Source organism: Silurus meridionalis, chromosome 12 (assembly GCF_014805685.1).
Source record: "Silurus meridionalis isolate SWU-2019-XX chromosome 12, ASM1480568v1, whole genome shotgun sequence".
In the NCBI taxonomy this organism is placed as follows: domain Eukaryota; kingdom Metazoa; phylum Chordata; class Actinopteri; order Siluriformes; family Siluridae; genus Silurus; species Silurus meridionalis.
In genome coordinates this window covers 24,322,684-24,336,436 of record NC_060895.1, presented here as the reverse complement: position 1 = coordinate 24,336,436, position 13,753 = coordinate 24,322,684, and the positions used below count along the sequence as shown (strand labels likewise).

At 40.6% G+C, this 13,753-nt stretch overlaps 1 protein-coding gene across 1 annotated transcript in view; it reads left to right on the top strand.

Annotated features, from left to right (window-relative positions):
- Positions 1-8,723: 8,723 nt before the first annotated feature.
- rap1gap2a (RAP1 GTPase activating protein 2a) overlaps positions 8,724-13,753 on the top strand; it is a 112,166-nt gene continuing 107,136 nt past the window's right edge. Inside the window, exon 1 of the mRNA XM_046863242.1 lies at positions 8,724-8,913. Within this exon, the coding sequence (XP_046719198.1) occupies positions 8,900-8,913 (14 nt within the window). The 5' untranslated portion in view covers positions 8,724-8,899. The remainder of the gene's footprint in view (positions 8,914-13,753) is intronic.

The window sequence follows — 13,753 nt, the reverse complement described above, 5'->3', positions numbered from 1 at the left end:
CTGTGCACAAAGAAAGCTCCATGAAGATCTGCTTTACATGGGTTGGAGTGGAAGATCTTCTGCTATACTTCTCAGTTGTACTTTACAGCAGAGTGAAATTTTTCCTTTTCAAATCCCAGCTATGTTAGAAAGCTGGGGTCAAAGTACAGGGTTGGATCACAGAGGGTTAAGGGCCTTGCTCAAGGGCCAAAAGAGTGGCAGCTTGGTGAAATAGCAGCGCTTCAACCCTTGACTTTCTGGTTATCAACCCAGAGTTTTAACCATTCAGCTACCACCTTCTCCGTACATGACTTTACTAACACCCTTGTAAATGAATGAACCTCACGCAAATCTCCACATGATCTTGTGGAACATCATCTCAGAAGAGTGGAGCTTATTATAGCAGCAAAAGAAGACTAAATGTGGAATGGGATGTTCAAAAAGGCCAGACTGCAAACTTTTTTTCCATAAATAAAGTCCGAAAAAGTCTATATAAAAAAGAAAAAAAATTAAATAAAAGGCCGGAGGTGATGTAACATGTTCAACCCTTAACATATAATGTCTATGCTGATTTGTATGTATTATAAAACACCAGTGGCGGGGGGTCAGGGTCAGCAAAACCTTCTCTGCTGGTCTAAACACTATCAGAAGCACTGATCTTCATTTACAACCTAAATTTTAATATTTGTTCCATGAAATTGTATTAATTTATCCCCAACAGTTTCTTCTCTTCATTTCGTAGTGTTTCACTCGGCTGCACTGCTTCCAGTACGTGTATGTGGATGTTAGAATTTTTTGTCCAATCAGATTTCAGCCTCTATGTGCTGCCATGACAATCTAATCTACCCAGGACCTTCAGAGTCAGTACTGCTGGACTTTTACCAGAGAATATTACCAACAGCTCTGTTTCTTTAACCAATCAGATTTCAGATTCTCCTCACAGGGCAGCTCACTGGTCCAGAATAGAGTTAACATTTTTCCGTCCTCTGATTGGTTGGTCAGAGGGAAACTGTTACAGCCGAGTTTGACTGGTAAAACACGTGTGTAGCTCTGCACATATTAATATATCTGAGTTACTTTTTTACGCCTACAGAGGAAGAGAAATTGATTTTGTCTTGGACATACTTAAAAATCCATTTTAAAGAAAATCTAGACATGGTGAGGAGGTCGTCCAACCCTGAAGCTAGCTAGCGTGTCTCAGCCAGGAAAGGGTTTGTTCTCCACTTCCAGACCAGTGAAAACGAGTGGTACCACTGGATTACAGCCTCTGGGGGGCGCTGTACATTATGAGTCTGCATCTCTGGTGAGTAGGTTGTGTTTTATTTAAATTTTTAATGTTTTTGTCATGTTATTAGACAAATATTGATTGTGAACTGCTCCAGATGTTGTAGGTGCACAGTTGTGGTTGTAGTGTAGAGGTTTGGAGTCTTAACTGTGTTTCTTGTTTTAGTAAAATGGTTTTCACCTTCATATGTGAAATGTCTCTCTGTAATGCCACGTGTTGTTATATTGTGTTTTTGGACAGTATTGATGGTTTTTATAATTGTGATGTGATAGTGGTGGTATTAAGAGGTGGATTAAGTCGGGTACGTCCCCACTGAAGGCCCGGGTACCAAATACACGGCCCGACACTGATAAAATGTAGATCAACTTGAAAATAGTCCATGTTTTTCCTTCCTGCACCTCGAAACACTCGCCCATGTTCACACAAGCAGGTCAACAGCAACCTCGATTCATAAAATTAATATATTGGAAATGTTTTTATTGGCCACCTGAGATTATTGTTGATACAACATTTGAAGAAAGAAAGAAAGAAAGAAAGAAAGAAAGAAAGAAAGAAAGAAAGAAAGAAAGAAAGAAAGAAAGAAAGGTGCTTTGTACTTTACAGGACAGTGAAATTAATTTTTTCGCATATGCAGCGATGTTAGGAAGCTGAGGTCAGAGTGCAGGGTTAGACAAGGGTTAAGGGCCTTGCTCAAGGGCCCCAAAAGTGGCATCTTGGCGATACTTGGCGATTAATATATTTAAGAGTATTTTTTTTTTCCTGGTTTTTTTTCCTGTGCATTGCTTATGAATTGTGTGCATTATCCAGCTGCCAACAAGCAGCTCCTGACTGCTGCAAGCAGCTTTTTAAAAATGTTATCTTTTCTGACTCCTTCTTTTAAGCTATTGGTTCTGGACCATTAAATAATTCATTACATTTTTTAAATGGTTGGTCGTTAAGATAAAGACGATTAAATGAATGAAAATGGGATTGAAAGAAGGTTTATTACCAGCTGGGCTTTCAGCAGGAATATGAGTAACACTTTATCCATCTTATCTTGGGGTTATGAGATTCAGTGTTGAAGTGTGCAGGTGTGTATTTCAGCTCAGCCCTCACACTGTTATAGTGACGCTAATTATACCGACTCGCTGCTAGTCTAGTCTCTGCAGCGATATGCTATATTGCGTCTTACCGCTCTCAGATGTGCTAATTACACATTGCACCTACTACTGCACGACTGGATTGTCCTCATGTACCAGTCAACTGTGTTTGTAGGTGGGAAATGGCTTCGGGGGAACATCAAGCTGCGTTGACCGGATGTGTCATGGCTAATTTCTTTCAGCGAGTGAGGAATGTTTTGTGCCGTGAGGCTGGAAAAGGTCAGATCAATGGCAGCTATTGTTGGATGGCTCACAGGGACGGCTTCAGCATGATGATCATGATGACTCTAATTTGTTCACTGGAGCACACACAGGCTTCATTATCATGGTGGATTGTGATATTTATAATGTTTATGTCATTTCAGGACTATTGCATTAACCTGGTCCAGCCTGTTTATATAAAACAGCACATATGCTATCGGACATTGGAGACACTTGAAAAGCAGGTTCTATTCAGTTTGTTTAAACACAATTTGGGATTTTTTTGCAATCTGGCAACCTCCTTCATTTTATACTCAAATAATATCATGTTCTAAAATCCCCCAGCTCAATGTTTTTGGAAAGAAATTAGACATGAGAACATGCAGGCTTTATGTGTATATGAAGAATATTCATATGGCAGAAGAGCGAAAAGAGCACGACGAGAACATTTTGAAGGGTTACCAAGGCAACCCAAGAAAAGTGCACCAGTGCGAAGGCACGCAGGCTCTGAGAAGGCTAATCTGCCAAGAGATTGGAGGAGACTCGCATGATGGCGTCAATAAATCAGAAGCAATGAGGAGAACAGTTTCGACAGGATGAAAGACTGGATCTAACACACCTGAAGGCATATTTGGGCATGTGTGTGTGTGTGTGTGTGTGTGTGTGTGTGTGTGTGTGTATGTGTGTGTGTGTGTGTGTGTGGGTTAATTCTATCTCCCTCCTAAGATCATGGTTGATCATTTAGGTCTATGAGCCATTAATACTTCAGTATTTGAGATCGTAGGCACTCACAGGATTGTGGCTGAAGAGCTGAACATTAATAATGTCTGGTTATCACCTGGAGACATCCACAAACGTGGTGTTTAAATTGATCTGGGCCACGAGTGCTCATATATTTGCATTAACTTAAAGCAGTGCTTTTCAACCTAATCTCATTTCCCTGCACCTGTAGAGAACATGAAATGACTGCAGCTCAGATTTCCGACACGTTTTAACCTGAAATGAGAAAAAATGATCTTCTAATTTCTCTTCTAATCTCTTCTCGTTTAAATTTATAACAGAGATCTAAAACGTTTTTCAGGTCAAACCACTTAAATGATACAGACATGGAGCAGGGACCTTCTGATACAAAATGTGTTGACCAGAGACGCTGATATTAATAATAGACACCAATCATATTACACTAAATATATTATGTTAAGACAATTAAAATGATGTTGTTCATGTACACGCATCAATTTCAATATCAATTTAAAATCTTCAAAAGATTTATGCATCATAACAAACATATATCACAATTAATGAAGTTGTTCACAGTCTTAGATTTTAATAGTTTAGCAGTTTCATACATTGGGGTTTTTTTTTTTACTATCAGGTGGACGTTTATGCATTTACATAAACATCAGCTTTATGTTTGATAAAACTTAAATGTAATAATCATAATATTTTTTAATTTAATATTTGATCTTTGTTTTGACCTTTTTTTTTTAACAAAAATTATTTGATATTCAAGATTAATTAGCGGTCCCCCTGCAGTACCGCTCCAGAACCCCTAGGGGTCGCGGACTCCCGGTTGAAAACTGGGTCTGTTAAAGTCCACATTTACACAAATATATATTTATATTAAAATTTGTATTGTTCTGATGATTGTTACAGTGTACAGTGTAATTCTTCTTTAGAATTTCCTTTATACACCTGCATTCAAACTACACAAAGAACTGAAATGATTAAGGAAGTGGTAGCTCTGTGATTAACATGTTCTGATTGGAAGATTGAAAGTTTAAATCCCAGCACCCCCAAGCTGCCACAGCAGCTGCCATCTCAACCTTAACTGCTTAAAATGGGATAATTATACTCGTTCTGTAATAATAGCGTCTGCCAAATGCTGTATAATGCAATACATATTTAACTGAAAGAATGTTAAAACACAGTTCATACTTAATATTGGGCATACAAGGTGGCCTAAGAATATAAAACTTCTATGAATAGAGTCTTGGCTGCTAAAAAAAGGGTTTGCAAGCTCTGATATGTGGCACATGGGGTGTTTAATATTGATTCGGCAAAACAAGGATGCCGCGATTGCAATTAAGATTTCGATTTAATTAATTTTTATTTGTAGAGCGCTTTTAAGAATGGAAATTGTCTCAAAACAGCTTTACAGAAATTAAGCAGTAATAAAGAATGTATCAGTTTGTTCCTTATATACGGCAATGAGGAACCTTGAGACTCAAAACGGAACCCATCCTCATCTGGGTGACACCGAATGTTCATTTGCATTCGTTATTTTGTTTCACTTTAAAAATTAGGAAAAAAGAATAATAACTTGACCAGGGGTGCAAAAACTTTTGCACACTATTGTAGAATTGCACATTTAAACATTCATTGATTAGTCATTTGACACATGATCATTAAATCTCTGTGATCCTTTCCCTTTTTACTTTCCATACCTGCCTTGTGGATGGAATTTTCTTGGGAGGTGCAAATTCAACTTTGGATCTGAAGGTCTTGAGTTTAAATCCCAGCAACACACCAATCTGCCAGTCCTGCGCTCCTGAGCAAGGCTCCTAATCCCATGACTGCTCGGTTGTATAAATGAGAGAAATGTAATTGGATGAGAGCTTCTGCAAAAATGCTGTAAATGTAATCCATGGAGCGCGAAGATGGATTTAGATTGTAATTAATCTAAATGAATATAAGCACTTTGCTCTAATGGCCATTTTCCATTTGATGGATTTTTCCATTGATGGAACTGTAATGAATGGACATTCAGCATTGATGATAAGATCTCTTTTCAATCTGGTTCCCTCAAGGTTTCTACGTAATGAAGTCAGAAGAATGAGTTCAGGGGCCCAGGAGTGGCAGATTGGTGTGGCTGGGATTTGAACTCATGACCATCGGATCTAAAGTCCAATGCCTCAACCACTAAGCTCCTACAAAAGCTAAGAGTAGTGGAATTGGTTTAAATGCTGATTGTATGCTACACATAACATACGTCTTACATCATAACCTTGTGCTCCAGAACATCTGATCACATGCACATTATCAACTTGTGCTGTGAATATCATGAACAGCAGCTACGCTAATTCCTCTCCACTGCTTCTCTTTCTCTCCCCATCCGGAGGCATCCTGAGGTTTGGCCAGCTCCAGTCACGTCCCACTTAATGAAGATTATGGACCATTGAAGAAGTAGATGCCGAACTCGCAAACATCCCGAACCACCTAGAGACGTACCAGTGCCAATTGGATCCCGCTACATGTGTGGAGTTTTGATATTGGACCTCCTGGAGTGTTTAAAGGCTCTGGCATGGAGAAGCTGGTGTTGGATCTGTGATGATCACAAATGTTGAGCTCAGTAGCTCCTAGTTTTGTAACCATAAAGACTGTAGAAAGAACATTACTTATAATCTTATACTCCAGTGCTCATGTTAGTTCTCACTCTCCAGTGTTCTGTACGGTTGAAAGATTTATGATCAAACTCTTGATGTCACCCAAATGAGGATGGGTTCCCTTTTGAGTCTGGTTCCTCTCAAGGTTTCTTCCTCATAACATCTAAGGGAGTTTTTCCTTGCCACAGTCGCCACGGCTGCTCATCAGGGATAAACACACACCATTCACCTTCACTGTTGATTTCTGTAAAGCTGCTTTGAGACAATGTCTGTTGTGAAAAGCGCTATAGAAATAAACTTGAACTTGACTTGATTATAGACATTGTAGTTACTTAAGTATGTTTTTGTTTGCAGTTTTGTACTAAACTACATTTTAAGTCATATTCGTTGCTAAGTAAAAAAATGATAATAATAAAACAAGGGGAAAAAACAATGATTTTTTTTATTTTTTTTTTATTTTTACGAAATGGACTTCGTGGGAAACCTTGCATTTAAAACCGATTTGAATGAGTTGAGAATTTCATTCATGAAGAAACCAGTACTGTATGTCAGAAGAACAGCTGGTGTGAAACTCTGACGTTGATGAGCAGATTTATGTGAATCACAGCGACAGATTTGTCATGGGCTGAAGAACAGTGTTGCCATCATTCATCTGAATCATGAGGATTCAGGAATAAAGAATAAAAGTTTGTATACACGTATGCTATATGGATACTTGATGGATACTTTTTGAACATCCCATTTGACATTTAGTCCCAATTTGCTCTCATAATAAGCTCCAGACTTCTCTGAAGATGTTCCAGTAGATTTTGTGGAAGTTTGTGTGGCGTTTTATTCAGTCCGAAGGGTGTAAGTAAAGAGTAAAATCAGGTAGTTATGTAGGTGAGGTGAGGAGGACTGGGGTGCAGTCAGTGTTTACATTCATCATCAAGGTGTTCAATTGGGTTGGAGCTTTATAGCATTTAAGGGCCTTGCTCAAGGGCCCAGCAGTGGAAGCTTAGAGGTGGTGGGATTTGAACTAACAACCTTCTGTCCCCAGTTACTAAGTTACTAATTTTGTAACACACCAACAGATGGCAGCACAAGGCTGCATGCACAGTCACAAGGAGCACTCTTCTCCTTCTTCTTCTTCTTTCGGCTACTCCCATTAGGGGGCGCCACAGCAGATCATCCGTCTCCATACCTCTCTGTCCTCTACATCTGCCTCTTTCAAACCAACTACCTGCATGTCTTCCCTCACCACATCCATGAACCTCCTCCTTGGTCTTCCTCTTTTCCTCCTTCCTGGTGGCTCCATCCTCAGCATTCTTCTACTGATATACCCCATGTCCCTCCTCTGCACATGTCCAGTCACAAGAAGCACTGACCTTTATAAATCAGTGTGCCAAACAACATCATCCGGTGTATATCAGGAGCTGTGCAACTGGTGCTAATCTGACCACGTGCATTACCACGTCTTCGATTTCATCATGGAACAAAGGGCAATTTCAAGTGAAACTGGGCAAATCCCATCTAGAGACATTTGACGTGACATGCGCTTGACATACGGTGAGGCTGCGCATAGTCGTTTGAGAAATTTCGACCTGCATGTGCGCTTCAAGATCGGAACAACATCACTGGAAGGCGACGAGAGATCAGGAGGACCTTTGATGAGCTCGACCCCCGAAAATGTAAAAACCATTCAGCAACTCGTGCATGATGATCATCGGAGAACAATCCACATGATCTCACTTGCACACTTATGCTACTCAACAGATTTGGCTCCTGTGGACTTCACCTTCTTCCTAAAGATGAAGATCCAGATCAAAGCTTGCTGTTTTGACACCGTTGCGGAGATCCGGCATGAATCGCAGAAGGTGCTTTGAAAAGAAGACTTCCAGGACACATTCCAGAAGAACGCTGGGAGCAGTGTATTGCTGTGGAAAAGGACTATTTTGAAGGTGATAGCATGTGAATATAAATAAATAAAGTGCTTTCTTGTAAACACTTGAGTCTCCAAACTATTTGGTACCACCACATGGATGCATCATTATAATACTGAACAAATATGAAGATATATATATATATATAAAATCATTCAGCATATGACAACTAATAAAAGTCAGGCAATGGATGGAACATGGCATAAAACAGATGTTTTGGTCAGCTTTTGGTTGTGAACATCATGGGCATGTATTTTATATGAGAAGAAATAATGATTCCCAAAAACCTTCTGCAAAGCTTAGTTATCAATGAAATTGGACCAAACGATGATAAGTTGTTGATCGATGGGGTTTGAAAGAAGACTGATAGCACCATGAATTTCAATACGTACCAGGATATTTAAACTCAACAAAGAAAAAAAAAGACCCCACATAATGTTAAGATCTTCTCAGTCTCCACATAGGAACCATGTCGAGCGAAAACAGAAGTGTGTTCATTTAAACGAGATAGAAATGTGCCTCCAACCACGTCAGGAATTAGAAGGAGACTCTGTACTGTTTGTCTCTGCAGTGGAGGTTTTTACTGTGTAGTGCATGTGGGGGTGCCAATACTTTTGCAACCTGTGTTTAGCAGTGGGAACAAAAAGACAATACTGCATCCCTACATGCTTAAGCTCGTTCTCTCTCTCTCTCTCTCTCTCTCTCTCTCTCTCTCTCTCTCTCTCTCACACACACACACACACACACACACACACACACACACATATGCAGCCTTTTTCTCATTTTCCCATCTGTGGCTTTCTCATAATTCCCTCCCCCATCCCTTTCTCTCTCTCCCTCTCTCTTTCTCTCTCTATTCTTCTTGCTCTTTCTCTCTCTCTCTTTCTCTCTCTCTGTAGTATGCCATGCTCTCGTAGTCTCACAGCTCTTGTGTAAAACACTTCATCCCCACTGCGTGCTACGTTTACTCCAGCCTGCAAGTCACTGATGGCAGACTCAAGGTAAGATTTTATAATGTTTACTCTGAGTTTATATGTGTGTGTGTGTGTGTGTGTGTGTGTGTGTGTGTGTGAGAGAAAGAGAGAGAGAGAGAGAGAGAGAGAGAGAGAGAGAGAGAGAGAGAGAATCGATATATATGGGTATGAGAATGGGTAAGATATTGCCAAACTGTTCCTGGTGACACTTGGTGCATTATGGTGTATGAGCAGCTGCATCCTCACTCTCCATCCCTCCATCTCTCCATCACTTCATATCTCTCATGGGGTATTAAACATCATCCTGAGCTGCACTGTATATTGTTAGAAACCTGGACATGAGTCATTATTCATTGCCTCAGTGGACTCAGGCTTTTCCCATAAGAGACATGAGATGTGAGATGTTCTGCATTTTTCAGCACGTGATGTAAATGATGCGGTGTTATTTCTGATATAAACTGAATGAAAGTTTTGCAAATGGTTTTGCTTTTTCCAAGCCTACAAAAAAAGGTGGCATGGCATGGGAATATATGTGTGTGTGTGTGTGTGTGTGTGTGTGGAATGAGGAAGTGTAATTTGAACATGCAGAACCGTTTGGTGCACACCTCTCACCAACTTCAAACCAGAACCAGCAGTTCATTCCACAACACATACAATACAATATAATATACATTCTAACAAGGGCTTCAATTTACGTGTATATTTTGAATCAACCTGTTGTGCCTCATACCACAATGCTGTATCTCTGTATGAGAGCTGATTACTCCCAGCCACCAGGGGCAGTGTCATGTTTCCAAGTGAAAAAAAAAGAAATTTTATGGCAAAAAATTAAAATAAAATAGTGTCATTAACTCTTGATTGTTCTCTTCTGCGTTTCCATGTCCGAGTTTAACCGCGTTCTAGCTGACTAGCATGCCAGGAAAGATGTTTGAGCTAGCATGATTGAGTAGTTTTCCTTTCCATGATGTTCTACTATTTCTAGAAGTATGTACAGTTTTTTGGTTTTTCTCTCCAGCTGAGTGATCCCACGTTTTAACTTTTCATTTCCCCCAAGAGTCATGAGGTAAAAGAAGCATGTAAAAAGGTTCTTTCTTTCTTTCTTTCTTTGAATGTAGCGTAAATTAGTTTTGGAAAACGTAGCTCTGGACTACGCCATCATGTGGCTGGTATCATTTCAACCATATAAAGTTGGTACATGCAATTCTTTCATTCATACACCTGAACAGTTGAGGGTTACTCAAGCTTGCCCGTGCTGGGATCTGAACTTGCAACCTTCCTAATGACATCTTATCCACTGAGTGACCACTTCACAGTGCACAGTAAAACAACGTTCCTTCAGGACCAAGTTACTACACAAGACAACACAGGACCTACATGACAACCAACACATTGTAAAGTGCATGTGTGCCTATAACGTAACACTGTACAATAAATGCAGAACAACAGCACTTCTTGTTGCATATCAACTTAACCATGGGCAGAATGGTGTAAAAATTAATAATCACAAAACCAGCATGGCACATTTGGATCACAGCAATTTCTATTTCATGTTCCAACACCCTGAAGGGGTTCTAGCTAGAGTCACATCCTCAGCATTCTGCTCATGTGGCGTCCCGAATGCCCGGGCAGTGGCTGGCCATGGGAAACGTTTGTTAATTAAAAGGAGTGAACACGACAATATGTTTCTTCCAAGCCTGCTTTGAGCATTAGGGTAAGTTAGCCCCCCCTACTTGTGATGACGATATTAATCTCCACACCCTAAAAGTGAAATATGTGATGCATTTTAAAAAGTGAACAATAATTGTAACCGATATGTGATATATAGATTGATTTCTCCTGTTTCTCGAGAACACTACAGAGACCGAGGCGTGTCCAGAGTGTCACATAAAATACAGATTAACATGGCAGAGGTAGAGCTGTAACTTCCTGGAGACCGAACAGGAAAACAAGGTCTGGCTTTATTTCATTCTTTCCTCTTGATTTTTTTTTTACACTACGAAGGGCCATGTGTTAGAAGCCAGAAGGCACTTAAGTAAATTGATGATTTACTGTGTGTCTGAACCAAAAGACATGAAAGTGAACTATCTGTACCATATCTGTACCGGATCTCACTGCCTGACGTGTATCTTTAATTGTATCGTATCTCTCCCTAACTAATAGATTTGGTTCACATTCCCTTCACACCACTTTCCTCCTGTGATTAATTAAAGTTGTTAAGCAGCCTAGCACCTGACTGGAAAAAATAACAACAACATTCCAAACAAGCTGCAAGAGATACCAGACGAGTGTAAATTGTACACAATGTCCTTACAATAGTGTGTGTGTGTATGAGTGTGTCTGTGTGTGTGTAAGGTGGGGAAAAAAACCCCGAAACCCCTCCGACGACCTGCTTTTCTCACCCCAAATCCGAGCCTACGAATGAGTCATGTGTTGACGCACAAAGTGCAGAAATGGATCTCATCATTCTGGCGTTCTGCAGGAAGTCCTTTATTAGATTTTTCTCCTGTTATGAAGACTCCTTGCCTCTGGTCCAGGGGGCCACGCGTGTCTACGTTCATCTTTTTCAAAAGAACGACCGCAGCAACGGGTTTCCACTAATTAGGCTGCTTTCGTTTGTCTCTCTGCCTCTGTTTGTTACGGAGCTCGTTAAGCCGAGCAGGTGGTGTTGTGCTGCTCAGAACAAATTCCTCTGTAAACCCAGCGGTCATTAGCGAGGACCGTACGCTTTGTGTAGCGTGTAGCGGCGCCATTATCACTGCACATGAATACGACATCAATACTTATATTTTAGAGCCTGGAGTTCATTCTCGTTTTGTCCATCATGACTGTCACAGTCCAAAAATTCAAAGTGAGAACTCCGAAGGCATGCTTTCTATGAGTTATATTTAGCGGCTATTCAAATTGTTCCTGACTCTTTTAGTCTCATGATCTGAACGAGAGCAGGCATTTTAAGTGCACTGTATGGGTAAAGGTATTCAGACACCTTAAGTTTTGAGGACATTGGAGGGAAAGATTGGTGTGTGTCAGACACCCGCCTACACAGACACAAATACACACTGTAGAGCAAGAGAAAGTCAGTGACAATAAGTCTAATCTACACTAAATGGACAATCTGATCTACACTATATAAGCAAAACACATATAGTGGACACCTGACAATCAGATTCTGTGCTTTTTGAACCTCCCGTCCCACATTTATTCCCCATTTGCTGTTATAATAACATCCACTCTTCTGGGAAGATGCTCCACTTGATTAAAGATTGGTTTACCTCAGTCACAAGTACATTAGTAAAGTCAGGTACTGATGTAGGTGATCCCAAAGGTGGTTAAGGAGCTCTACAGCAGAAGATCTTCCACTTCAAACCTTATAACCCATATCTTATTGGAGCTCGCTTTGTCCACAGGGACACACAGACATTCGATACAATTGTATGCCTCCAGCTTTGTGGTAACAGTTTGGACGTTGCTGTAATCTGCATAGTAAGAATGAAGCCATGTTTTTAAGTGGTGTAGGAATCCTGCAGGGTAGAATAATTGAAGTGTTTGTGTCACTTTCCTGCTTCAAACTAGGCATGAAAAATTATTACACATCACTTGTCTAATGTTACGTGTGGAAAGCATGAAACGTTTCCATATTTTCACATTGATCCTTTATCACTCACCTCATTTAACCTATAATTACCAATAGAATTATATATATATATTGATTGTAATTATTAAGACACCAGTATTCAAACCATCTCAATCTCTCCTCCCTCACCTTGTCTCCAAACGTCCTACATGTGCTGTCCCTCTAATTAACTCATTTCTAATCCTGTCCATCGTCATCACTCCCACCGAAAACCTCGACATCTTCAGCTCTGCTACCTCCAGTTCCACCTCCTGTCTTTTACTCAATGCCACTGTCTCTAAACCATACAACATCTCAGGTCTCACCACAGTCCTATAAACTTTCCCTTTCACTCTCACAGATACTCTTCTATCACAAATCACTACTGCTATCACTCTTCTCCACCCACTCCACCCTGCCTGCACACTTTTCTTCACTTCTCTAACACACTCTCCATTACTTTACACTGTTGACCCCAGGTACCTGAACTCCTCCACCTTCTCCACCTCTTCTCCCTGCAACCGCACCCCTCCACTGCCCTCCCTCTCATTCACACACATGTACTCTGTCTTACTCCTACTGACCTTCATTCCCCTTCTCTCCAGCGCATACCTTCACCTCTCCAGGCTCTTCTCAACCTGCTCCCTACTCTCACCACAAATCACAATACCATCCTCATCAACCTGTCTATCACCACAGCAAACAGGAAAGGGCTCAGAGCCGATCCTTTATGCAGTCCAACCTCCACCTCCACCATTCATTTAACACACCTGACTTCCTCATACAATACCACAACTCCTCTCTTGGCACTCTGTCGTACGCTTTCTCAAAATCCACAAACACACAAAGCAACTTCTTCTGACCTTCTCTATACTTCTCCATCAACATTCTCAAAGCAAATAAGGCATCTGTGGTGCTCTTCCTCGGCATGAAACCATACTGTTGCTCACAGATGGTCACCTCTTCTCTCAGCCTGGACTCCACTACTCTTTTCCATAACTTCATGGTGTGACTGATCAACTTAATTCCCTGTAGTTACTGCAGGTCTGCACATCTCCCTTATTCTTAAAGATCTGTACCAGCACACTTCTTCTCCATTCCTCAGGCATCCTCTCCCCTTTCAAAATCCTGTTTAACAATCTGGTTAAAAACTCCACTGCATCTCTCCTAAACATCTCCATGCTTCTACCGGTATGTCATCTGATCCAATCAACTTTCCACTCTTCATCCTCTTAATCGCTGCTCTCACCTCCTCCC